We start from the raw sequence: 27,564 nt of genomic DNA on the forward strand, positions 1-27,564 counted from the left end.
TAAATTTGCATGTTAATTACAACTAATTCCTTTCCAGGTGCAACTCTCTCCATTTATACAGGTTTGGGTCAAGCTAACAAGTACTTTGGGTTGTATCTTCTTGTAACTACATTTTGAAAATCAATACATGAATTTTAAATAGCATATTACATATTCACCAACGTCGTCTGCCTCGACCAACTGCATAGTAATCGATGGCTCATTTGCACCCCTGATTTGTTTTCTGTTTCCTCCTTCCTTAACCAAAAAAAAAAAAAAAAAAACATCCAGAGAAGTACAGAAACTAAACTAAAAACTGTGTCTTCTTGCAGTGGGACTCATTAGAAGTTAGGAGCGTGTGCGTGATAATATCCAGGTGAAACGATGATGATTGGAAACGGAAAAACAGGAAGAAGTTGTTAAAAATTCAACTCAGAGGTATAGAGCCTTGGCGCATGAAATTGTAGGCTTTTTATACAGAGCAGAGAAAGTATGGCTAATCATAGGAAGAAATCACAGAAATGAAATTGCAGTCATGGCTTTGTGAATCAAAATGCAAATACTGTAAGGGCATATTAAAAATGCTGAATCTTATTAAGGCTGCTGGAGATTTTACCGCCATGTCTGCAGTGCATGACTTATATGTTGTATTAGCAGAACCAAAGCTCAGTGATACTACACATTAAATTCTCATATACTGAGAAATGTGAAGCAATTTTATTAACTAGAAAGTGGGGACTTTGTCTCAAATACAAAAAAGATCCCCCAAATTTAATAGCCTAATGTCCCTTCAAAAAAGTAATAGCAGTTTTAATATCATTTAATGAGCCAAAAAATATTAAGTTTCTACTGCTGCTATTGCTGTTATTACTTTCAAGTCTTTTTCTATTTGTAGCGCAACATTTTTTTTTTTATTAAAAGAGTGACTATGATTACGTAAAAGCATTTCCAAAAATGTAAATGCATAAACTACTTGAGTAACAGTGTCTAGTTAGGGGCCACCTCTCCATCTGCTGACACTTCACTGTAATATTCTCCTATGTTCAGTGAGTGAATGTGAGAGCAAAGCCGCCAGTTCTCACAATCAAAACTGATAAATAATTGACTAAGCTACTTGTCATGCTGGATTTTCAGACCAGATAGAGCATTTAACCTCCGGAGCAGGGTATATGACCAACAGAGACAAAATGAACCATCTGACGTATCAGTCGTACACTTTTATGTACAAGGACACTTCACCTGCAAGTATTTTCCTTTTGCATGTTGTGATGGCGTTGGTGATGTGATGATGCTATTGCTTTGCCTGGAATGTGTGAGAGTGATAGCATGGTAATAAATGTATCTATATCCACAGAAACATGCCATCAGACCAAGCTACAGGTCAGATCTGTGGCAAGCCTTTTCACGCTTGTTTTTCATGTATTTTCAAGCAATAAAAAATCTGTCATTGAATAAAAGCAAGACAGATAAATTGAATGTATCATGTGCTTGTCAGCTTTCAAGCAAAACTGTGACATCAGCATGAAGAAAAAGATGCGGCATACCATGAGCAAAAGAGTAGCACAGCACATCTTTAAATAAAATGTTCAAGTATTTCAAATGATTTAAGCTGCAACTGATGTAACCGAGTTAATGTGTTGAATTTTAGCACAAAGCTATAAAGCAGATAAAAATATATAAACATGCAGTTCAGTAATAAAACTCACACAGTCTTCCTCTTGCACCAAATGAACTAGTTTCTGCAGTATCTCATCCAGCACCCTGCGGAGGCACAGAAAAACAGAAGAACATCCATCATTAGGGCAGTTTGTAGCCATCTGTAGTGCGTCTGTGTCCCAGTGCACTGCCACCTACCTGCCCTTAATGTTAAAGTTCTTCCCCAGCATCAGGTGCTTAAGGGACGGGTGATGGGAGAACGCTGGGACCACTGCCAACATGTCTGCATCCAAACCTGCAAGACAAACCTAATTAGTATTCAAGCAAAAATAACGCAACTGAAAGGCGATATGAGGGGATCAGCCACAACTTTAAGAACACTCACTGAGAAAATAAATGACAGATTTGATCATTTTTCATACTTCTACATACTGCATAACTACATAATTATGGCTTACAGATAAAGACTGTTATAAAACTGCATGATTTTCAATGTTAGTCCCTTAAAACTGGACTGTTTGGAATAATCTAACCAAGAAAGACTGGGCCCCTAAAACTGACAAAGAGAGTAATGTGCATGTTATCCTCTTTTCTATGCAAATCTCACCATTTTATGCTATTCACCAGTGAAAAGGAAGGACATTATCAAAGCAAGGGGAACGAGGGACAGGGACCTAAATGGTTGTACAGGAAACAAAAAGAGGGACAGTTGGTCATCTTAATTGTGAATGAGTCTGACCAGAATCCTCAAGGATAGTGATAAGCTAATAGATCTTATTTTGGATGTTCCTTGTGGTAAATATGTATCATATTGATCAAAGAAATACAATTTTATTCTGATTTGGCAGGTGGTTCTCAATTTGTGTATGATCAGTATATGAGCAATTTGACCTGTTACCTAGCCTGGTACATCTGGTGTTTATGTACTGTGTAAGATCTAAGAAAAGCAATAACATCTTCATGGAAAACCACCAGAGAAGTTTCACAGTGCACCTTTAATAGATAAAACAGGGCTGAGAGAGAAGGCAAAAACAGCTGAGAAAGCATTTCAGCTTAGCGTTATATAATCATAATAGTGCCTGTGCTGTTTGTTTTCTGTACAATTGTTCTGCCCAAACACAGTACAACCAATTAACCCTCTCTCCCGAACACTCTCATCTTCAAAAAGCTGAAGGATTGAGGACGCCTTGAGAAGAGACGGTTACCATGGCGAAATCAACCACAAACCCCTTATACAAACAGAAATATGTGCTCATAAATAAGACATGCTTCAAATATTAATAAAGGGAATTAATCAAGAGGGAAATGAGTGGTCTATGTAGGAAAACGGGCTAATTAAGCACTAAAAATTTTACATCATTTGCAGAAGCTAAAGAAAAGCAATTTGTTTGCTTATTATAGGTTTACTGACCACAAGACAGTCATAACACAACTCATATATGTAGCTCTGTAATGTGAGCTTAATGAAGCTTTAGCTGTGTGCATTGTTGTATACTCTAAAGCAATGTTATATATGAACAGATGCTGATGACATATTTTTTTTAAAGATTTGAACAGCATTGAGTGTTACACCATATGCTAGAGACATGCACTGTGAACGTTTAGTTGTTTAAAGTAATGAGTTCAGTTCAATATCATTTCAAACTAGCTTACAGTCATTAGAACATCACAACAACGCTACAAATGTGCAACTGTTGAGGGCAGTGTTATCTAATGAGTAAAAAGATTTATCATTCAAATCAATATGATCTATAGGCCATTTATAACAACACATGATACTTTTGTGTACCAAATACTATTAGCTGATGGTTGTACAAACAAACAAAATACTATGCCTGTCACGATAATGTATTTTGAAGCACGGTATATTGCTACAGAGATATACAGCGATAAATGAGAATATTGAAACTACTTCATGCCACTGATAAAATAATCCCAGTAAGCCATTTTAAAATAGGCATTGTCATTAAGTGGCATGAGTTGCAGAATGAAGTAATAATTAGCTAAAGAAGTTACTTTTTCAACCCTCTACACCTCAGACCTTATAGTATTAAGAAATTGTACATGCGATAAGTTTTGAGCCCCAATATATACTGTGCCAGCTTTTATACTGAATGATAAGTCTATATTGTAATCATCTTGACAGGCCTAAATACAACCTGCTACTACCAATACTACAGTCATTGCGTAGTAGTTTATGGACTACTACACAATACCTGCAAGCACTGTGGCCCTTAGTTTGTTATTGCTTTGACAACACCCTAAACTGAGTCTACAATAGATGACATTTTGACTGGTACAAAAACAAAACAATGGCACATACAGTCCCAGCTGCAGGACAAACATGTGTAGCCCTGTCTCTCACCATTATCAGAAATGTCCAATGTTCCCACACAGGAGACTCGGGGAAACAGCTCCTGAATGACTGCCGCTCCAGCTGACCTTAGCTGCGAGAAGACACAGAGAGAAGCAAAGCATGATGGGATACTGTAACCCCCGAGGACTAATCTTTGGAGACATGGTTGAATACATCCATAGACAGCATACCTCGCAGCCGCTGATGTCCAGGTGTAAATCAGCGATATGAGGGTTATTGGACAGGCCCAAGAACAGAGCCCTGCAGGCCGAAGGCGACATTCACAAGCAGACACAAGCAGAAAGACACATGGAGGAAAGAGATTTGTGTGAAAAGAGAGGAAATATGGAAAACCAGTAGCAGTAATTATCAAAAGTAACATCACAGTGTGCAATAGAGAAGGAGATTAATCCAAAATACACAAACTCTGATTTAAAATAAATATGATACTGTTGAATGCAAATGAGGAAGTAATGAGATGCAATAGATTTACATTGCATTCAAGAAAAACAATGATTTTGAATTTAAAAGGAGCATTAAAAGTACAAGTAGAAATAACTCTGAAATAAAAGTAAAGAATGTTCCATAAACTCAGCTTTTCATCAAGTGGCGTATTCATAAGATTTTTGGTTTTACTTACTGAAGAAGAATAAGATTTGAATGTGCCTATAGTTCAGAATACATGTATCTATTTACTTTAAGCTTAAAGGTTCTAAAAAGATAATCATGCAGGGTGATTATGTGTTGCACATGCACAAAAGGGTCTGGCAGTTTTAGTTCGGACACAAAGCGTTTGCACATTTAAAGCTCAGTTGGTGGCTCTACATTGACTGCACAGTTAAGAATCACACCAGGAGGAGGTAATGAGCAGAAGTGCTGTGTGGGGAGTCTGCTGCTGCAGCCATTTTGGACAAGGGCCATCAATGCAGAACACAATCATCTCAATTGTTGGCACTTTGTTTTGTTTACTCTCTTATTGGCTCTGATTTCGTAATGGACACAGACACAAAGCAACAGCAAGCCTTATGGGAGGCTGCTGTTTGGACTGTTTATGTGAAGGCCAGTCTGTTCATCATATAAATACAAAACTAGCATCCAATAAAAAATATTTTTGGGTACACCAAATTGTAAAAAAAAAAAAATGCTCCTGAATAGTTTTCCTATGTAATAACAAGGATAACTATTGTGATTAAAGGTGGTGGTCACCATGGTGATGTTAATGATATGTCTGGAATATCCCACAGTATGGCATTAAATATATCTAACTTCATGGAAACAAGCAGGTAAACGATACCAGGACAAGGTATTTTGGGGACAATTACACTGTTCGAATTGATATGTAAAGCTTTTAAAGCTATTCTGTGGAACATTCTAGACAAAGCAATATCATCGCCGAGGAAACAAACAGGTGGGTGACTCTCCACCAGAAAAGTTACATAGTGCACCTTTAAATAGCACAAACCTTTATTATCTCTATTCCAAGCCATATGCAAGATTATGACAGCATTGGATAAAACTAAAGCTAACACTAAAATATGGCGCCTGCGTCCTCGAGAGGAGGGTACAGTGGCTTATACGCATGGATTGTCATGAGCTTCTTTCATCCCAAATCTTCAGAGACAATTTCAGTACAGTGAAGTTCCAGCTCAGTAATGTTCCAATTTTAAAATGTCTTTTTTGACAAAGCTTCTATTTTTAAGTTGTAGAAATGTTTAAAATTGAAAGAACTTCATGACACGCTTAAAGGTTTTAATTAGGCTGTAGTACACTGATGTACAAAGTTATATTAATGAGACAATGTGGAACATTTGTTTTTTTTTGTTAATAGATTTTTTTTTTCTCGACATATTAGTGTAGCCGATTTATACTGTAAAACAGTTAATCGTCTTATATAAGTTCTTATTGGAAAGGACTAGCTTGGTCACACTACACGTAGCATATTCAGTTTTACAATTGATTTTAATCATGTTCAGATAAATATATCAATGTATTCCAATCTGTAAAACACTGTTCACCTAAAAACATGACCTTTTTGTCTATGAAATTGTTTTAGCAATTTCCCTGTCACCTGACATATAATTATTTGCATTCTGAGATGGCATTTGTTTCATTTATCACTGCTCTGGCCACACAAGAGTGTGATGTTTCACAGTTTGTCAAAATAAAATGACATTTTTTTCTCTCTGAATAATATTACCCTTTGCCATTCAACAGTTCCTCTATTATCAGTGTATTACACCATAATGACTGTATTCGTGACACATTGAAATACATACACAATAAGCACCATGACTCACCGCAGTGAATCAGGAGGGACTTTCATGGAGGCCAAACTGACGTGGGTCAGACTGAATGCTGAGCTGAAGAACTGACGGAAAGTTGGCAGAGAGTCTCTGGCTTTCCTGAAGTGACACAAAACAAAAATGGTGTTAAAATGTGCAAAAATAACAAAGCAGGAGGTCGTTTGAGACTGATATGACTAAGGCAGATAATGAAGGGAGGTGGGAGGATGATGACAGACAGTGAAAATATGACACATTTATCTATAGTGTCAGGAAGTTAGTGACAGGAGTGAGAGAGGACAGAAGGAAAGACCCAACAGATGCTAGGCCAGTATTATTCTAAGCAGACACTGTGATAAGGTGAAGTTGGCATTAATTACTGCCACGAGTTTAAAGGTAATACTGACCAATTAGCCAGCCATCTGCCCAAACGTCTGAGCCTGGCAACAGCACAGGCACAGCGACAGGGAGCAAAGCCTGCGTGTGTACAACAAGACTGCAACATTAAAGATCTATCTGCGGACAGCAAGAAGAGCTCCGTATTTAGGAGCTGTCAAAAGAAGCCAGTGCGCCAGTGTAAGGACCACCTAACAAATAGATCGCCACAGGGGGTAAAGAAAAGAGAGATGGAGGCAGCGTGACAAAGATAGAAAGTTCGGCAACAGGGCAGACAGAAGGGGGTCGAAAAAAGAAATGGTTTGTTTTTGAGAAATACAACCAGCTTGTCTTCTACGAGCATATAAGTTTTATCTCAGGGCAGTATCCAGTAATGAAACTATACTCTTGCTTATATTTCTTGTTTATATTTGTAATTTGTATTGCGCTGTGTGTGAGTTTGTTTTGTCTGTTAAATTGACATACAAGCAAGAGTCTGAATGAATGTAGAATGAATATGACTAAATATTAAAATGTATTATTATGGCAATTTTTTGAACCATTATGTTTTCATTTGCTGCATCACAAAATGATTGGGTCAAAAGCAGGGATCCACGGCATCAACTTTGAAAAAATGAGCTGGCTCAGATGTCGGCTTCCAAATATTGATTTAGCTGATATTGTGACTGGACATATAAATTGATGTATGAGGATTATTTCCTGGTTGCAGTTGGTCCAGAAACTCTCAGAATGCTTTTAACTATTATTTACACAAAGCTGTTAGAGATAAATAACAGATACATAACAAATTTGGATAAGTCTGTCTCATTTTCTTTTTCTTTTAAGGAAATATATACTGTTTTCAGTCTCTTCACTAGTATCGGTTGATATCAGGTGCCAAACAGATACTTAAAGCATAGCATAGTATTGGAAAAGGTTTCAGAACTGAAAAGGCTAGGTCGGTGCATCCCTAGTCAAAAGGTACATATACAAACCAAAAGAGAAGCATCTGTTAGAGTACATGGGTCCAGGTTGTCCATCCACTACAGTCCACAACTTTTTATGCCGCTGCCTCTAAATTCTCCCAATTTTGATTCTTGTGCATGTGTCTGGCACAGCTGCCTAATTGTTATGAGAGCCATAATATGAAAGCCTGAGAGCATAACCAGCAATCACTGCACACTCTCATTTAAAGTCCATTGAACCAGGCCTCATGTATAGCTAACACCAGGCTGCTGTCACACCTGACCCACACCATTTGGATAATTGCAGGATCATGATAACATTTAAAGGCTGTCAGTCTGCCCAGTAACGTGACAGCAACAATTAACCATAGAGAAAAGCCATATCAAGCTCCAACAATTTTCTATGTCCAAACACCATTAGTTTATCAATCATGGAGACAGATTCTGTGGCTAAACTTTAACCAGGAAATCAGCCCATTTACACTACAGCTCTATCTGGTGATAAGCAACCATAGACTGTATAAAGAAGTGCACTAAGTGACTGTGATGTCACCCATAGCGTTTGGCTCCAGTCAAATGAAGCTCATCGAGGCCAGAGCAGATATAGGGCCCCATTTGGAGCAGAGGTCCATATTTGGAATTCCAACCGCGAGTATCATATCAACCAAAGAGCCAATCAGGTGGAAGGTTGTTGAAGGTAACTTCCAGCCTGCACAGCTGGTTTAGCAGGGGATGGGTGCTTAGCAACGCTGTCAATCAAACCTGTTGCTAATGCTAGCAGGAACAACCTCAGAGAAAGGAGGTGCCTGATTTGGCTGCTATTAATGTTCATATCTTGATTTACATAAAATATGAGGATCATGTAAAGCGGGTAAATATGAACATTTTCAGGCTTAAATGACTAGCCTGACAGCAGCAGTTACGCAGAGAAGTGCAACAATGTAAAGTAAATTGGAGCCAGAGTCGATGGAACCGGTAGTGCACCCATGGCCACTTCGTATTTGGAACACAGAAGCTAGTAGGTTAGCTATGTCCATTTATATATACAGTCTGTGTAAGCAATGTATCTTAAATCAGTGTAAACAGAAACACAAGTTAGTACAGTTAGAGTCAATAGCATTTGTAGTGGGGTGAGTACAGGTGAAGTTTAGTTCCATCATTCAGACTCCAGTCAAAATAAAATCAGATGAAGCCAAGTTGGTTTCTGCTTCTTTCTCTGCTTTGGGCATAAAGTTATGTGCAAGTTTCAAAATTCTTGTTAATAAGTCTGCATCACTGTTTACCAGGTTGAATCAGAACTCCAGGTGCATAGGATGGTTTAAAACTATACAGTCAAAATAAATACATACTTCTATAGGATAATCCATTAAGTATATGTTAGAGATTTGAAGAACATTTGTGTAATTTGATAAACATTAAAATTTGTTCATAATTTTCATTGCAGAATTAAAGATCCACTATGTAACTCTTCTGGTGGCGAGTCACCATATTCCTAGAGGTGTTATTCCCTTGCTTTTAATGTTCCACATCCATGAAATTTATTTATCTCCATATAGATAGTAGATGACGTGACCAGACCAAGTAAGATGTCAGATCTCTGGGGAGGTAAGCTTGCTCACTCTAGGAAAGCATGTTTTGTGGGGTACAAAAGCAACCACAACTGAATAAATGCACAATAAATTTTAATACTATACCATGGAACATTCCAGACAAAGCAATAACATCTCTATAGAGACAAGAAGGTGACAGACCCCATACCAGAAAAGTGCATCATTAAGTATAAAGAAAAAAGAGACATGCCTTAGTTTTAAAGGGCTAAGGCAAAATATTGTCATAATGGAAGACATTGTTCCATATTAAAAAAATTAGATGATGTCCGACCCAAGCCTGCTGCCTCTGCTCCAGTGATCACCTCCCTTGTGGGGAACAGTGGCGTTTTGGACTCATTTGTTATGATTAGCATGCAGCCTGTCAACATACACTGGATCCAGAAGGGCTTTTGTCGCATAAGCAGATCCAGTGTCAGTGTCTCTCAGTGAAAACACCCTCCAGAGAGCTGCCTCAGCAACTTGTTAGCCATGTGCACATGTGTGTAACCCTACCTCCATCAAAGGCCCTACAAGGTGCTACAGGTGCTGTATTCGTCTCTGTCTCTTCTATATGCATACACAGTCAGGTGGCTCTTATCAGTGATGCTCAGGCTGGCTGCTTCATGTTTTACCACACATCTCAACTTTGTGACCAGCAGCGGTGACCCAGAGTGCATTTAATAACACACAAGCTGCAGGGGGGCGGTGTGAACTTGGGACATTGGAGAAGTAGAAAGATACAGAGAGAGTGTGGTAGCGAAGGGGAACGGTGCACATGGAGGAAGAGGTTTAAGCGGTTGTAGTCTAGTGGGAAGTGAGCCAAGGGAGCTGTGAGAAATTAACTAGTAAATAAACATAAATAGAAGAAGAAAAATGTGAAAAGTTGCTTGTAAAACAGCAGAAAGTCTCAGATACTAAAGTAAAAATATTAAACTGTCTGAGGATTGTAAGAAGACGGGGCGATAGTGGATGCATTTCCCAAAATATTGGCAGACCTTATCAGACATTAGCTGCTCTAGATTATGGGCATCAATCATCAAAATATATATGTCCTCAGACAACTTCTACCAAGATAGTAACTTGAAGAGTAATATATTAGTATATAATAGAATTATGTGTTTCTGAAGTATAGAGAGGTGCCAAAAATATAGAAAATACTGTATTAACAAATGACTGCGCAATTAATCACGTTTTAATCAAGATAAAAACAAATTTCTAACTGTATTGGGTTCTCAGCCAATCCTCTGCAAAAGCATGCATCTTGGAGCAGAATTCAGACAAAATTTCCCTACTTTTTTGGTCAAATGGCAATGATTAAAAGTTTGTATTGCTTATGTTCAAGGAATGGATATTGAAAGCCATTTGTATTTGTAAAACAAAATCAAATAAAAAATCATGATTGATCAAAAATCTGCCCCAGAGATTTGTTCTTGTCTGATGGCTCATGCTCCACCAGTAACTTTCATTTGGGATAATTGAATAAAGATCCCAAGTTTTAGCAAGAGAAAGGTCACAAAGAGGTCATGAAATTAAAGTTACAAGATGGATTTAGTATCCAGAATAACTATGTGAGAGGGTAAAAATGTATGCCCGGGAGCCCAGGGATTAGAACAATCATTGTGTCTAAAATTAGGCTCATTTTTCACAAACTTATTTCAGTGTAATTCAGTAATGTGATATTATGAGTGGGGAAGCTCCTGGGGTCTCAGGGGACAGGATGAGAGCTGCGCCTTCCTGCTGCTGCTGCTGTGGAGGTAAACAGCGGCGCATAAATAGACTCATGGGCTGCATACATGAGTCAACACTAAATGAACTTGTTAACAAATCAAGATCATGCACATTAAAACACTCCTACGCTAACATGCTGCTAAGCTACACACTCCGGTCCAATAAGCAAGCACTTCATTATGTTTGGCAACTCTATAGCAATGTGGTAGAGTCACAAGAGGAAAACATAATGTGCATACGCAAAGGTTAAAAAGTTCAGTGCAATTTAAAGCTTGTGGAGGCTAAGCACCCACCTGTGAGAGAAGGAGTTCTTAGACAGGTTCAAGTAGGATAAGTCAGCACAGCAGCCGCGCAGCAAAGCCCCAAACAGCTGTCAATAAACCACAGGGAAAGAAACAGGGTAATTAATCATATCATGTAGATGTCTGTGTATATGGTTGCTTTGGGTCAAAATACTCCCAGACCAGCAGCAGTCTTTGAAAATAAAAACATCAAAACTTGTAGCATTTGAGACTTCTGCTAAGGCACTGGTTCTGTTTTGCAACTGTTAAAATATTGTGGTCAGCCCTAAAACTGGATTAAACACCAAAATTATCTAGTTTAGGAGTAATTGCTTCACAGATGAAGGCAACCAACTGCATCAAATAATGTGTGAGTGAAGATATGATTATTTATCTACAAATACATTTTATTAACTCCATTTTTGTTTTTGATCGGTCCTTGACCTCAATTAAATTCTCTGTCTTTAAAACACTGTAGCTTTTAGTCAACAGTATTTTCCCACATTACCCAAAACTTTAGCACCGTGCTGCATATTAAATTGATTCCACTACTTTCCATCGGTTTGCAGGTAAAAAGAGTGCTCTGTCACCTCTATGGCTGCTTTCTGCATCCACAGTGAAAAGTTCTGCAGTAAATCTCTCTTTCATCTATTAAAGTGCATATGAAATGACGCTTTCATCTTATAAAGATAGGGCTCACAGTGTGGCTAAAACGCTTTGGATTTAAAAATTGAACATATTGAAAGCTATGAGCCAATTAATCTTGAAATAAAGATGATATATGTGTGTTTGTCAGACAGGGCGGAGCTCCTGCAAATATAATCTACATCAAAACCCAATTTCTCCCAATACTTTTTAAAAATCATAGGAAATGAGGTTAAAGTGTAGGACAAATCTATTTCTCCAGAGGCAGTGTCATCAATCAAGCAAACTGACTAATCGACCATTGCCGGTACAGATTAAAAACAGGAACTTATTAATAATTCAATCCCAGACATCAGCACTAAACGGACACTTTTTTTTTTCCCAGACAGATCTTCTCTTAACTGTTTACAACAATTAGCACAACAGACAGCAGTCTATGCGTAAAGGATAGCAATAAAAGTTTGGTCAAAAACCTGAGAAGAAGAAAAAATAAATGGAAGAAATGTCCAATATAAAAACAAAACACATTCTGCATTTGAGTGCCTTGAGTTTCACAAGGTGGTGGACTATTTCCTGCATGAGGAAGTCAGACAGCTTCTGTGAGTGTAATGGTTTGAGTCCAATATGAAAAGCAAACAGTAACGACGAACTGTTGGTGCCAGTTAATACAAAAGACATTATGAAGAAATAGCAGTACTAAATCAATATATAGAGAGAGGTAAGTTAACATCCTTATCCTTTATCCTTACATTTAACTTAGTAACAATTTAAGGACTATATAATCTTGAATGTTCATGTTTACATACATTCCTTGTTCAAAAGATTACTGACCATGACCTCATAATTTGTTTTAAAATATATACATATATGGTTAAAGGGCCCATATTACGCTTTTTTCTGATCTATGTTATAATGTTGTTTCCTTATCATACCTAGAGTTGTTTTGTTTCATTCACACATGTTTAACGCACAAATCTTGCATATTTAGGCTGAGTCTCAAACAGAAAACACTCCGTTCCACCTTGTGATATCATATGCTAATACAAGAAGTGCTCCACTGTGTTTTAAACTCCATACACTTTACACTTTCATTAGAATCTCTTGGATAATTTCAGTCTGTGAATTTTCAATCTCTACAAAACAAAAGGTAAAAGGTAGCTGTTAACTTGAAAACTACCCCTTCATCCTACATCACAAGACTGAACAGGGCATTTTAAGCTTTGGAGATGTAGACAGATTAATAATAAAGGGTCACACAAACACAACTCCAGGTATGTTTTTGATGAGGTAACAACATTGTAACATGGCTTAAAGCTTACAAGAGTCAATTTTGTGTAAAAGAGGACCATTAAAAGCAAGGTCTTACCACTAACTGTACCCAAGTAATTACATTACATAGTTTTTATTTACCATGAACCAGATCTAAACAATGCAATTGGTGACAGTGAACAGTTTAAAAGCTGGATTATAATAGTCTGCCTAGACCCAGCCTCATCACTCTGTTAGGGAGACAGGCTAAAAATAGACCCGTAACAAACACAAAGATAAAGTGTCAAAGATGTGAACAAAAGGCTGCATCAAAGGCTCTATTCTTGCCATGTTCAAAATCTATTATTTATAATAGAGATACATTCTATTACAGGGTGTTCTGCAGGATTTTTAATGGCTTTAAGTACTGGGTGCCATATCTATTCATAGAGGGAAAGAAACTGCCAATAGGTAACTTACTGTAGTATATTTAAAAGAGGCAGTGTTGTCACGGTACTAAAACACAATTTAACATGATACTAAGGTAAAGCCTGGATAATGGATATCAATATCAATACTGTGAAGCACATATTTTTTAAACAACAGATTGCAATGTTCATCACAAATTGGTAGTTTCTTTAATTAATATAATTGTGATCATTTCTAATTTGATAAAGTCTAATACTGTGACTTTTGGTGTGTCTATCATTCCAATCCCTGATTATATTTTCAAAAGCATTTACACAAGCAAAGTAATAACAAAATCATGGGGAAACTTTCACCAATGGTAGTGGTAATGTTGTCAATGTAATATTCCTAATTTATGCAATTTTAAAAAAAAGAAAAACTTTGCAGTTATTATTTGTTTGAGTAATTGTATATTTCAAAACTTAACTTGAGAACATATTTCAACAATCTTTGCTATCTCTGTTTCATCAAGGTCAGGCAACAAGCAAATATAGCCAAGTACAAACCGAGTCCACGGTGCAGTCTGTTCCTGATAGATCCAAATGAACCAGGCAGTTGGGCTGGGCCAGGAACAAGTAGAGATTCTGAAATAAAATCAGTATTAGACATGGTGCAAAATAACAGCACAAAACAAAATATATCAAAAAGTCACTTCCTCAACGATCCATAAGAAGCTTTAGAGGCATGAAAGTAGAGAAATTTGGGTGGCACAATGTGGGACCACCACCATAACACCAAGGTTCAAATATATGCTTGAAGTCATATCTCTTTCACTTTAAACCTTATATGCTCATACTAACTGAAAGTATAACTACAAAATGTGTACATTTTCCTTACCGTGGCATCATCTCCAGATAATACACCAGGGTTTTTGCTCAAATCCAGATGAAGGAGTGAATTGGAGTAGTCATCACTGGAGCATAATGCCTGGGACAAGGAAACCACACCTAAAAGCAAGAAGAAACGCATTTAGTACTGCTGTCTCAAGTAGTTTATCAGCCTGGAGTCAATTAATGCTTATTTTTCAGAGGCCCAGTCTGATGCTTCTGATGCTCCTGATGCGACTTCCCGGTGAGTCATGAATAAAAACAACACAATGCTAGCCCACTATGAGGCAAAGCATAATTGAGCAGGGACTGGAGAGCTCCATAGGCAGCTGGTAGAAAAGCGCTTTTGGAAGAAGGCAGCCAGCAACCTTTATTTCTCTGTATCACTATCCGAGTCTACCCTGAAAGCCCAAACAAAAGAAACTCATTCTCTCAAATTAGATCACTATGCAATTACACCCACAGGCTCGATGGAACCCCTCATTAAAATCCTCACCCCAAACTCTGACGCATTGCTCTAGTTTAGAATTAAACATAGACTTGATAGCAAAATAGGACCAGGCCACCAATCATGAAAAAGTTTATGGCAACTATTTCTGAACTCGTGGTTGTTATAATATGTATGGCATTTGGAATTTGGGTGAATCCTGGCCATTTTTGAATATTTATTACATGTGCCGAAGTGTAATGTTTAAAGTTATATATTAACCTTAACTGCTGTGTGTGGCAGAGATTTCACTAAAAAGAATAAAATGTCATGTGTTTTTCTATGTAACTTTTTATGTTGATCCTACATTTTAGATTTTAAGTTGATCTATTTGAAATATATACGTTTATCTTTTTTGGGAGTATTGCATACATGACTCCTTGAGATTACCACAAAGAGTATATTAAGTTCCGGCGATTACTTTGCACTACCACATTAATAGTTTCTTAGGCATGCACAATATAGACTGCAAAGAAAATCCTCATAGAACCGATTTTCTCCCTATGCATTTGACTTTGAAGACTTTGAAAATGTTTACCTTCTTTGAGCTCAGACAGACTAAAAGCTATTCACCCACCCACATACTGCATGTCATACTGCACAAAATGAGCAAGGTTTCAACATTGTTGTAAAGGACCCTGGATAGAAAAAAGCACTATAAGGATTCTTTGTATCTTTGTGATTCATCTGGCAACAGTCTTTACTAATTAGTGTAAAATGTGATCCTTAATATTGCTAGAGTATTGATTTGAGGTCATCCTTAGCAACAGTGTCTGAAGAGAGCCAGAGTGTGCCGATCTGAGCAGGGTTAAGCTCTTCATCCCTAATTTGTGGCGATTAGGCGAGAAATGAGGGAACGAGGGGACGCTGCATCTAATCCCTCTTCTATCTATCACTCAGTCAGTCACCACGGGCCCTCTGTGTGTGATTGAGTGTCATACATGCATCCAGGCCTGTTGCCTTTTTAATTACATGGCTCATTTTTGGATGTCACACATGTAGGTGGTTCAGAGGCTCAAGGAACAGCGGAGGAAGAGACAGTTATAAATATGTAACAAAAAAGCGCCCGTGATGTCATAGCAACACCTACTCCTCAAGGTCGCCCTCTCTACTCCTCTCTACCAACCTGACAGTCCAGCAGATTTAACACTGCATTGGATTTACAGATGCTCACTCACAACATAGCAGGGTTGTGTTGTGTTACTGTGATCAGGCAAATAACTATGACCACAAATTCAGCATAGAACCCGGGCCTTGGTCTTTGGTGCATTCAAGACAAAGAGACCCCCCCCCCCAACATTAACAATAAGAATAAAAACAATGCTACAGCCCAAATAACTCATGCCAGCATGTAGCAATAAAGATAAATGTATTATTTGTTTGAGCTGGTTGTAGAACATGACAGAATTGTGTGGGATGATGAACCAAAACTAGGACACACCACTAATGCCGAGGATTTATATAAAAAGATCTTCTACTGATTATGACCAGAGTATTATTTAGTTGATGGAGCAGAAAGGACTCACTGTTGATTTATATGTGCAAAACTGCTTTTGGTGCAATGATGAGCCTGACAGAGTGTGAAAAGCAAAATAATGCACAAATAAACAAGCATGGTTAATTCAAAATAATGATCAAAATGCTCTTACATGTAGAATCATCACAATTCCTATCCTAAAATGTATATTAAAAAAATACAAATTTTAAGCCAAAAGTGACAAGCTGATGTTTTTTGTTTTTACCTAAAGTAAGGGTATAAACTAAATATATACCCTAATTCAGACAATTTAGGTTAGAATTACCAAGATGCTTTCTAACACCATAAAGTTTTTTAGAATTAAGAATAACTAACTGAGTATCTGCATGTGTACTGTGATATACATGCACTTATATAAACACAAGCGGACACATACCTTTAGATGAAAGGGAGGTCTTGGACAGGTTTAGCAGACGCAGCCCCTTGTTGAGGCGACATACTTGTTGAATCAGGTTGGACACACCTAAAGAGCATAAACAGAGTCAGTAGAGCAACATGTGGCAGATACAGTTACAGTCTATCTGTATCATATCTAAAACAAATTACTTTACCACAAAAAACAAGCTCTGATCCTGTGTCTTTAAATACTCCTCCTTCAAGAAAGACATCCACAAATAGTACAGAAAAAAACGCCAAAGCCTAATTCACAATCTCACACTCCCCCACATAAAGCAACAGGCAAGGAACCCCGTATACACCACCATATGCCAAAGCACATTACGCAACACTCCATTAAGGCTGTGGCAGCCTCATTACAGACGTTGTACAGATGTGGATAATGAATAAACTGGCAAGCACATTAACTCATTAACTTATAGTTTTCTCAACTTTTTTGTGCATATTTAAAGTCACTGCCTTTGAAAATAAAATTATTCCAAATCAGACCTTCTTGTCCAGATCAGCCAAGACTGCAGGCTGTATCTGAAGAAAAACATGGGTAGTCTGGAATAATGAGATGCAGTAGATGACCAAAGAGCTCATCCATTTTTGTGTTAATTAAATTAACCTTATTGTATAGCTCTGTCTTCAGTTTGGCTTTTTCAATAATAAATCAATTTAAAACCCACTTTAGAGCTGCAGCCCAGGCCTGAACAGGGAGGATTACGCTGGCACTGTTTTTGTCCTGGAGGAGACACTCAGGACTTTTTCTTGTATCTTACACAGCAGACGGCTGGTCATAACAAGCAGCATGTGGTCCTGTAGGGGGCACTGGTCTGGCTCATACGTCCTTTGTGGTTCATAAGTCATTTCTATAAAAGTTGATGACAAGTTTAATGTCAAAGGAGGATCTGAGCCTAAAATGACACAGATGGACATCAACAAAGGACCAAATTGAATTGTATCAAAATGAACTTGGAACTCCAGCAGAATCTGTTAAACCTGGTGCAGACTGCTACTACGCCATTGTAACCATGAATTCTAAGATAGTAAAGAAGCATAAGGCACTGTGTTGTGAGAACACAGGGAGGACCACTTGGGATTTGATGAACCTCCTCAAGATGCATCTTGAAAAAAAGCGTTATGTGAATCCGCATTGAGTTATTCAAGTACTTTGCAGCATTTAAAAATGAAACACATTGTTGCAGCAGAGCATTCTGGAGTTGCAGGCGTTCTCAGCTCTCTTCACATGCAAAGTGTCTCAATCTGTGTGAAAGACCAAATACATAATGTGGCAAGTGTGAGCACAAAGACTGTTGAGAAGAGAGTGGAAGTGACACATGTCAGATGAGAGAGAGCATTAGTTAATGAGCGATTCTGACGTGCGGGTCGTGTGAGCCAAAAATACACATTCAGAAGCTTGTTCACAGATTTACATTTAAATAATTACACTTCAAAGAGCAGACCTCCGCCAAGGCATTGATGAAATTTGGTTATAGTACAAAGCCCTAAGCTTTATTTGAATGAAGGATTTTTATTTGAATGAAGTATTTTTCTATAAGATATATTCGACATCCAATTACAACCAATAAATACCAGCTATCTCACACTGACAAAAACAACAAATAACAAACCATCTTGAGATTGGAATAACAATCTTTCATTTGTACTGAACTTTTCACAAAGTTTTTGCTCATGCTAACATGTAGCCTGCTGAGAAATTATAATAAGTACAAGTTATAAAAAGTGATCACATTGTCAATCAAGAAAATCTTTGTGTTTTACAGTGGCTCAAAATCCTAGAAAAAATTGTTATTTTTTGGAAAGATAATGGTAAAATACGGTGCTTTCGTACAAATAACTGTAGGGATAGTACTGATAAAAGTGACCTTAAGTCAAGCTACATAAGACTCACAACAAAGCATTAAAGATGAATGAGACAAAACAAGTGTAATAGAGGCTGCACATGGCGACAGATTGAGTTTGTATTCCTTAAGAGCAAACGAAAACTATAAAACTATAAAACAAAAACTGCAGCACACATAATACTAGCTGACGCAGAGTATTCAGGAGGTGTACCTTGGTTGTCGAGTGTGTTATGAGCCAGGTTCAGAGAGTGGATCACTGAGGCTGGGTTCTCTGACAGAGCCGACGCCATCTTCTGTGGAAAATCCCTGGGGAAAGAGAAGTTGAAAAGAACTCCGTAAGTGTGGGATATTCACTTTATCTACCTCTTCTGCCTTAAACTAAATCCATTTTGCACTCTCTTATTCACCCTAAAAGTCAATGTTCTATTGCTCTGCAAGAGACTTTTCACTTTTGTGCGCCAATCTTAAAAGTGAACAAAATACAGAACGTAATAGCTGAAAGGTTTCTTGCCAACTGGGTATTGAAGGTATTGAATATTCTATTCTTTAAATGCAATTAATCTTTTTAATCTATGAATTTGCTTTAGTACGCAACCATATGTTTAATTAATTTTGAGCTGTGTGTTCAGTTGTGACATACACATACATATCATCAACTTTAACATGATCAAATGCAAATGCTTGATTATGTATTTAAATATGCAGGCCTTCATCTCAACTACTCAAGGTTCTCTTCTTTTATCTATGCACAACTGTTTGGAAACCTTCCCTTTAAAATCAACATTTATTGAAATAAAACTTACAGCAGACTCGCATGTAAATAGGGACTGTTCATCAACATTATTTGCAAAACAGTCTTAACCTTCTGTCGACAGTTAGGTCCATCTGTGTGTGTTTTGAGTGATGTAGTATATAGTATATTCTTCACCAATATGTTATTTATTAATGTAAACCTGTGCAGCTGGCCAATACTGTGATAATCCCCACATATCATTGAAGCACTCAAAATGCACTTGCAGTCTATTGACTAAACGGTGTGATGGGGAAGAGGAATGTGTCTTTTTCCAGAAGTCATAATGTTATGGCTGTAGATTTCAGAAAGTAACTCAAACATCAGAATTGAGTTATCGGTGCTGCAATCATTTTGCAGAAACCCAATACTCAGCTGCTGTATATCAGGCCCTGTAAGTCATACTCCTACAGTCATATGACATTTGTTCTCTTAAGTTTGAGTGCCGTGCTTGTAAAAAAGCTATAATAAAAATTGCCCTCTCGATTGCAATATATTTAATACATGGGGCCAATCAGAACTCTGTAACGTTATTATTACTCTGCTGGAAATCATTCTATCCAAAGGCAACAGTCCATTCATCTCAATTAACAGCCGATAAGGATAGAGCCCTGCTAAAGTATTCTGGCCATGCATATGAGGTGAGAAGTCATGCCAAATGAAGCCACAAAACTCAATATTGTAGCGGAGCGGAAACAATTGATCTGCCACAGGAAGCTGGGGGAAAGTTTAAGTGGTTTGAGCAGGTGAGATGAGGAGCGAAAGAGACAAGATCACGAAAGGTCAGGATAGAGGAAGAGCGAAGAAAACGCAAGTTGAGGGTTGAGACCAGAGCAGAGACAGAGGAGAGTGGAGACAAAGGGAAAAAACAAAATTAGATGGGACAAAGAGGGATGACAAGGTTATGGCCATGTCAGAATGGGCAGAAACCTACGTCTTGAGGCCAGCGTTCTCCAGTGTGATCTCCTCCAGGCAGTTGGATTTGCTGATGGTGTGAAGGACCTGGTCCACAACTTCTGACCCCTGGAGTTAATAAGAGAGGAAAATACTGGTCTTAATCTTGATGAAGTAGAATCGAGTATTTATAACTTCATTAAAGATAAGATTCTATATTTTCAAGTAGGGCTGGGCAATTGATCTAATTTTAATCAAGATTAAGTCATTCCCAATTGTCCCTGATATGCTTTTTAACTGAGAGGTCTACCACAATCCTGTAAGTAAAAGTAGCTAAAAATGTAGCTTGGAGCAGAGTTCAGACTTTTGAGGAAGAAAGCCGCCTTTTGTGTGCGTGTGCGTTAAAGCTACCAACTGTGAGTTTATTTGATCACCAGTAGATGGCAGATGTGAAACCTGTTCCCCCCTCCCCTCACCTGGCTTTTGTTCTGGCTCACCTGTGCTCTCTGCCCTTGTTCTGTCAGGTCAAAGCTGGCGCACTATCAGACAGCACTAATGTCGATAGCATCTAGTGGTGATGTGAGAACACAACTGGGGCAGGTCAGCCAATCTATTTACAGACGGTAGCTTTAAATTATTAACGAACTAGAACACTGTGATCGGTCAATATGAGAGAAGAAATGCAATTCATGTTTTTGTGATATTGTGCCACCCTAATTCCCATCTGTGTTGGTTGTGTGATTCTTAGGCTGTTTTTTTTTTTTTTTTATTGTCGTCAATAACTGCGTGTTTCTGGTGGCTGGGAAGAAATGATCAGTTCAGATTTGATTTTCAGGGAAGGTTACTCTTCACTCAGAAAATAAATCTATTTTGCACTGATAAATCATTTTGATGTACGTATAAGACATGCAAAACAAACAAGCTAAAATATTCGTTTTTGTAGGACTGTGAGAATTATGTGCTTTGTGACTGTGATGTTTCTGAGTCTAGGTGCAAGCAATATTTATGGAACTACAAGATTACAAATGTTTTTATAACACATGCTTAAATCTACACATTTTGAATCTTTTAAATCATTTTTCTGCTTTATATTATGTTTTGTATTGTGACCTGGAAGAAACTACCCAAACATGTATCATTTTTAGACCAAAGAGTGATTCTGGTAATCCTCCGGGTGAGGTTTCACTTCCAATATTGTAACTTTAAGCCTGCCAAATGGCTGCTACACAAGCTGATTCAGTAACATAAATTCCGTTGGCATGAGCGCTTGCACAGAAAAATAAAAGTGAAGAAAACTATAAAGGGTTTGTAAGACACATCTGGTAAAATATAAATGAATAGATACAAAGCATACTTACAATACGCATATCTTTGCAGTACAGCTTGGTGAACCAGGTGTTGTATGCAATGGATGCCACAATAACCGCCAAGTCTCTGCAATGTAAACACAAACACAGCAGATGAAATCCTAAATCTTATACAAGCAAACTCCATCTGCTTCAAAGCAATTCAATTTCATTTATCTATAAATTCACATTATCATGAGCCAAACTTTGTCTGTGTTCTGTTTTGTAAAGCATAGTTCATCACTGTGACAGTTAGAACACCACGGGTCGAGCTGCTTTCATAAAAATGACTGATATCGGTCGCGTTGCTGAGGACAAGAAACAGAGAATTAGAGGGAAAAAAGGAGAGGAGAAAGATGCTAAGATCGATAGCCCGGTCAATGGATTATTCACTAAAGCCCGTGTTTGATCCTGGATATGCTGCTACATCCACTGCTACACAAACAGACACACAGATGGCAGAGTACATGGGGTTTATTAGAGAGAGAACCACCGAGAGTTTCAGAATCCTCTCAGGTCCAACTAAAGCAGGGCCGCGGCTACACATGCCATAGATCATCTGACAAACAAGATGCAATGCAAGAGAAGGAGAGAGGGCACCAGGAACAGAGAAATACAGAGCTGAAAAGTTGGACTGCTGTGTGCCAACATCAAATTCAAGTAAAATATGTGTTCACCATCTAAAATTATCTTGTGTCTCATGAAATAGACATGTGTAGGGTTGCAATCTAAAGGCTACCGCTAAATAACAAACGATCCCCCTTATCTCCAGGAGGTCTTGTAGGAACTCTGCTAACACTGAAGCCAACACCTCCGCAAACATGATCTGAATTGCATTTGGTTCAATTATTCCATTTCATTTTAGCAGTTCATTTCAGCCTTCTCTCAAATGTTAATGTTCCTGGAGATGTTTGAGATGTGCGCCCTCAACTGAATCTTTATTTGAAAGAATAAATTGAAAATCCAATCATAATTTCAAAGTGGTTGAAGGGTCACAATTAAATATTTTTTCTTAAATCATCCAGCTCTTTTGTCTCATATGTTGTTTCCTAACCTGTCGTGTGTTGCAAAACAGAAAGGAATGGAGATGGGAGCAGTAAAATCTGGCCAGGAAGTGTCCAGTGCCAGTAACCGCAGTAGCCAACAGGACATTACAGTAAATCTCAGAGGAGTTAAATGGCCTCAGGCTGTTTCTTTTCCATTAGACCAGTCTGACAGACTTGTACAGCTGGGACCCTGCTTGTATGTGTATGTGTATGTGTGTGCGTGTGTCCATGTGCGTGTGTGTGCGCGTGTGAGGCACATGTCACAATGCATCAGTGACATGGACATTTGATTCATATTCTGACAGAGGGACATGTAAGCGACCTTCATGATGTCTTTACTCACATCACACAGTAGCCTGTATACAGTAAGTTCACTCTAGGTCACATAGGGGGAGGAAGCGGCCTATCAGGTTTATCTTTTAGAGATATATAAATATAATATATATGCATTCATATTTAGGGCTTTTTACAGTGAGAATATGATGACCCTGGCTTTACTGATTAACTTAATTTTGCAAAAGGCTGACATGTTAGTAAATGGTGCACTATGCACCTTTACTACTGGAGTGTCCTCCACCTGCTGTCTCCATGGAGAATTTATGGCTTTGACTGCGTTCCACAGTACAACATTACATTTAACTATCTCCATGGAGACAAGCAAGTTACAGATCAGATATGTGGAGAGATAAAACCTTTCACTTCTCAAGCATATTTCTCGTGACATTTGTGAGCAATAAAAATACCTGTAATTAATTTAATGCTAATAGATTATGTTTAGTATTCCAAGAATGAACACCTCCATCAATGCAAGACAGAGATAGGGTATAGTATCTCAATCCACAAAGGACATTTGAATCAGCAATCAACAATCAATTAAAGAAAAACTCACACATACACATACACACACACACACCCCACACACACATACTCACCCCCCCCCCCCCCACACACACACACACACACACACACACACACATACACAGCAGCGGGACGTACAACCCACTGAACTGAATCATAGTCGGCTGACTTTATTATTGCAAGGTAAAATCAATGTCTGTAGTAGTCTGCCCTTTCCAGGGGCTTGTGAAAAGAGCAATCAGAATACAAACTTCCACTTAATTTGACTTTTGTGAGGATAATCTGGGGAATTTGAAATCTGAACTTGATGTGATTCATTCTATACTGTTCATACTGTTATTTTATAGCTTAATCATGTACCATAATAATAATGAATAATAATTCACCCAAACAATTAGGTCAAAATCAAAGTATAACTGATCAATAACTTGATATATTTATTCTTATAAGAGCACTAGAGTTCAGAACCAAAATTCACTTTCTTCAGCCATTTCAATAATTTAAAAGCAAGAAATTGTGCAGAAAGAAATCACTCTGTGGTTTTGCTGAAGAAAAGGTCTGAATGTTTTCAAATCATAAAAGTTCACCTCCCTAGAAGTAAAATAGTTTTTAAAAAAGGTAAAAAGCAGCAAGTCTACGCATCATAGCCGATGAATTTCATGAATTTTAATACATTTCGTAAAATATACAAGACTGCTGTTTTTAACTCAAAAACAATACAATCAAATGGAGTTAATGCAACATAGTTGACCTCAGCGCAGCAGTCCATAGTGGCCACTTACCCAGGTCTGCCAAAGCTGTCAGCACCAACCACTGTGAGAGCAAGTATGACTCAGAGACACTGGAATAGAATGTAAAAAAGGTGGAGAAAATGCATGGAGCTTACACTGGGGGAATATTGAGAGGGCGAAACAGGGCTGCGGGCTAGAGCACAGAAGTGTCCACTGTTGAATAGCCAGAGATAGTGATGTGATGGACAGCAGGTAGCCACTGATTGCAGGTGGTGACAATGTTCAACAAGTAAAGAAAAGGGAAAAGAAAGGTGTAAAAGGACAAGATGAGAACAAGTAAACTTTCTCGCATTTCAGAGGTAACTTTAGACTGAATCATCTGTACTTGTTTAACGTTATCTTCTACATCCTCTTCTCTAACTGCTAACCCATAATACTTTTACTTCTCAAGAAGAACCCTAAAATCAGATATTTCCCCCATACGCAATCTCTAGTTTAGTCATGAGTGGCTATTTTATCATAGCAGAGCAAATGCAGCCATTCTTGAATCATATTCTACAAATAGCTCCATCATTTTCTTCATCCGGTTTCATCATTTCCCTGCATTGTTTTAGAGGTGCCTTTTTTAAACCTTCACAGTCCATTTTTGTATCCCAGTAAGCACTATCTTGGGACTATCGTAAGGCTGGAGTAAGTAAGAAGCAGTGTTTTTTTAAATCCAAAGCATGACTCAGCAATTTTCCCCGCATACTTTATCATAAACTTCAATACAAGCAATGGAAAAACAACAATGCAAAGACTGTACCATTTTTCTGAATATGAAAAAATATTAATATATTCATGAGCCTCTGCAGCGATCACGCCTCTACAAATGCCTTTTTGATTTACCGACATGGCAAAGCTTCACCCCAGAGATGAGATATACATTTTTAAGGCGATATGCATCTTCTAGTCATCACTATGGTTGTTGCACAGCGGAACATAACAGATTCCATAAGCAGGGATTTTCTAAACTCAAAACAATCTTCAAACTATAGACAAAAAAGCTATTTGCATGTCACGCATCACTTTTCATGATCGGCAGCTCAGCTCTAGTGAAAGAAGATCCTGGGTATGTCAGTGAAAGAAATCAGGACTTTTTAAGAGATGCCAGCAGGGAGCGCCGAGGAGGAGACATGTGGTGTATCTTACAGCTGTACTCTGCAAGTGACAGGCACATCATTCCAACTGCTATGATCATTGCACACTTGTTACAAAATGCAACACAAGGTCGGGACAAGTGAGGCAAAGAAAGAAGTAAAAAAGGTATACTTTTACTTCTAACAATGATTGGCAACATTTGGCAAGGTGGGAGTCTGTTCTGACAAAGAAAAAATCCCAAACCAAATTGTAAATTTACTCATATTTGGCTTGGATAACCCTATCAAACCTGACAGACATTTGATAGACAACTTGACAGCCAGTTGCAAAGCATCAACAATTCTAGGTCACGTCACAAATACAAATATAGACCTGAAGATCGTAAAAAAAAAAAAACACAAATAAGCACTTTAAAGATGCAGTAGAACAGCATAAGAAATCGTAAAAGGCTTAAAGTGATTTATACAGTGATGTAGCTTAATTAGGGTGGCAAGTTCAATGGAAAAATATATGGGTGCTGGTTATTACTCTGCATAGAGAGCTTTTAATGTAAATTCTTTTCTCATCTCAAAATCTCAAATAGTGGGCCTTTTGGTGATTAACAACGCATTAGAAATCCTTGTTAATAAGCCTGCAGAAATCATTGGATGTTCGACCTTTGGACAGCTTGTGTAGCTCAGATCTACTTACACTTTGAATCATAATCAGATGTGTGTCTTTGAGGATTACTGTGAAATTCTGCCAAATAAATTAGTTTTTCTCCCTTTGAAGAAGCCTTTAAGACTTTAAATTGACCTTCAAAATATTGGTTCTTTGAGTGTGGCATTGGTCAGTAGATGATGTTACCTGCTGTCAAGATGACTGAAGTCCTGCAGGTTAAACTCTCTGTTGTCCTGAGAATGGTAGATGGTGTCAACATCCTGTGAACCAAAGGGACATAGAAAAGAGTGTCAGACAATATAAAATTCCCTAATTGTGTGTCTTTTTGTGATGTTTGTAGTAGCGTTATCTTGACACTGAAATTTCAATATGAAGAAAAATGCTTACTAGATACCAGATTCAATACCACAATATGATAAAAAAAACACTTTATTTGCAATACAATATCATTGTGTGTGTGTATATATATATATATATATATATATAAACACAAAATAAGAGTAGTTGCTTTAATATTTCCATGATGTGTCTTCAACTACTTCTGGCATTGATCAAGATAATTTCAAAGGTCCAATTTTGTTCTGTATAATACTGTTGTTTATATCTGTGTAATCCCTCAGTCGTCCCGGTATGATCTACAGTAAAAGAAAATTTCAATTCTGTCAACTGGCCAGTTCTGGTCATACTGTTTTTATAGACAACTCTACTGTATGTGTAATCCCTCAGTCATCCAGGTCTGATCCATAGTAAAAGCCAGAACTTAAATCTGTCAACTGGACAAAAAACCTTGTAGGCGTGAAGACATGTCGCTGCTCATCTAAGCCTCTTCTTCAGTTTTGGTCAAATTGTTGGTAGACAGTGCCATAAACAAAGCAATGTAGTCTACTCCATTCAGTGTAGTGAAGAGTGCAGTGAGCGTTACACTGGAGAAACTAAACACCCACTCCATAAGAAAATGTACCAACAACATCGCGAGAGCTCCTCTGGACCCCAGTCCACCGTACATCTCCATCTCAAAGCCACTAACCAATCCTTTGAAGATAGTGGGATCTATTAATCTCTACAGATCTTAGCCAGAGAAAAGAAGACAATCCTTCCTTGAACAGGAATGGTGACCGAATAGACCTAGCCTACATACAGAACCTGTAAACAACAGCTGTTTCCAGTTTCAGTGTAGTCAGGGGGCGACAATGGCTCAGTGGTTAGAGTGTCCCCCACCCCGAAGGTCGGAGGATCAAGTCCCGCTCGGACCGAGTCCCGCTCGGACCGAGTCCCGCTCGGACCGAGTCCCGCTCGGACCGAGTCCCGCTCGGACCGAGTCCCGCTCGGACCGAGTCCCGCTCGGACCAAGTTCTGAATGAAAGTGGTGTGTGCGTGAATGGTCGGAAGATTGGCAGCCTTGCCAATCTGCGCCATCAGCTACAATAGTA

The 27,564-nt window shown here is 38.2% G+C and overlaps 1 protein-coding gene across 1 annotated transcript in view; it reads right to left on the reverse strand.

Annotated features, from left to right (window-relative positions):
- carmil3 (capping protein regulator and myosin 1 linker 3) overlaps nt 1-27,564 on the reverse strand; it is a 63,449-nt gene that overhangs the window by 18,534 nt on the left and 17,351 nt on the right. The window contains exons 8-20 of the mRNA XM_055228598.1: nt 26,321-26,394; nt 21,712-21,787; nt 20,394-20,482; nt 18,881-18,975; nt 16,800-16,886; nt 14,410-14,519; nt 14,079-14,156; nt 11,224-11,300; nt 6,289-6,393; nt 4,183-4,252; nt 4,001-4,082; nt 1,834-1,930; nt 1,686-1,740 (exon numbers count right to left, since the gene is read on the reverse strand). Coding sequence (XP_055084573.1) covers nt 1,686-1,740; nt 1,834-1,930; nt 4,001-4,082; nt 4,183-4,252; nt 6,289-6,393; nt 11,224-11,300; nt 14,079-14,156; nt 14,410-14,519; nt 16,800-16,886; nt 18,881-18,975; nt 20,394-20,482; nt 21,712-21,787; nt 26,321-26,394 — 1,095 coding nt within the window. The remainder of the gene's footprint in view (nt 1-1,685; nt 1,741-1,833; nt 1,931-4,000; nt 4,083-4,182; nt 4,253-6,288; nt 6,394-11,223; nt 11,301-14,078; nt 14,157-14,409; nt 14,520-16,799; nt 16,887-18,880; nt 18,976-20,393; nt 20,483-21,711; nt 21,788-26,320; nt 26,395-27,564) is intronic.

This window comes from Periophthalmus magnuspinnatus, chromosome 17 (genome assembly GCF_009829125.3).
Source record: "Periophthalmus magnuspinnatus isolate fPerMag1 chromosome 17, fPerMag1.2.pri, whole genome shotgun sequence".
In the NCBI taxonomy this organism is placed as follows: Eukaryota; Metazoa; Chordata; class Actinopteri; order Gobiiformes; family Gobiidae; genus Periophthalmus; species Periophthalmus magnuspinnatus.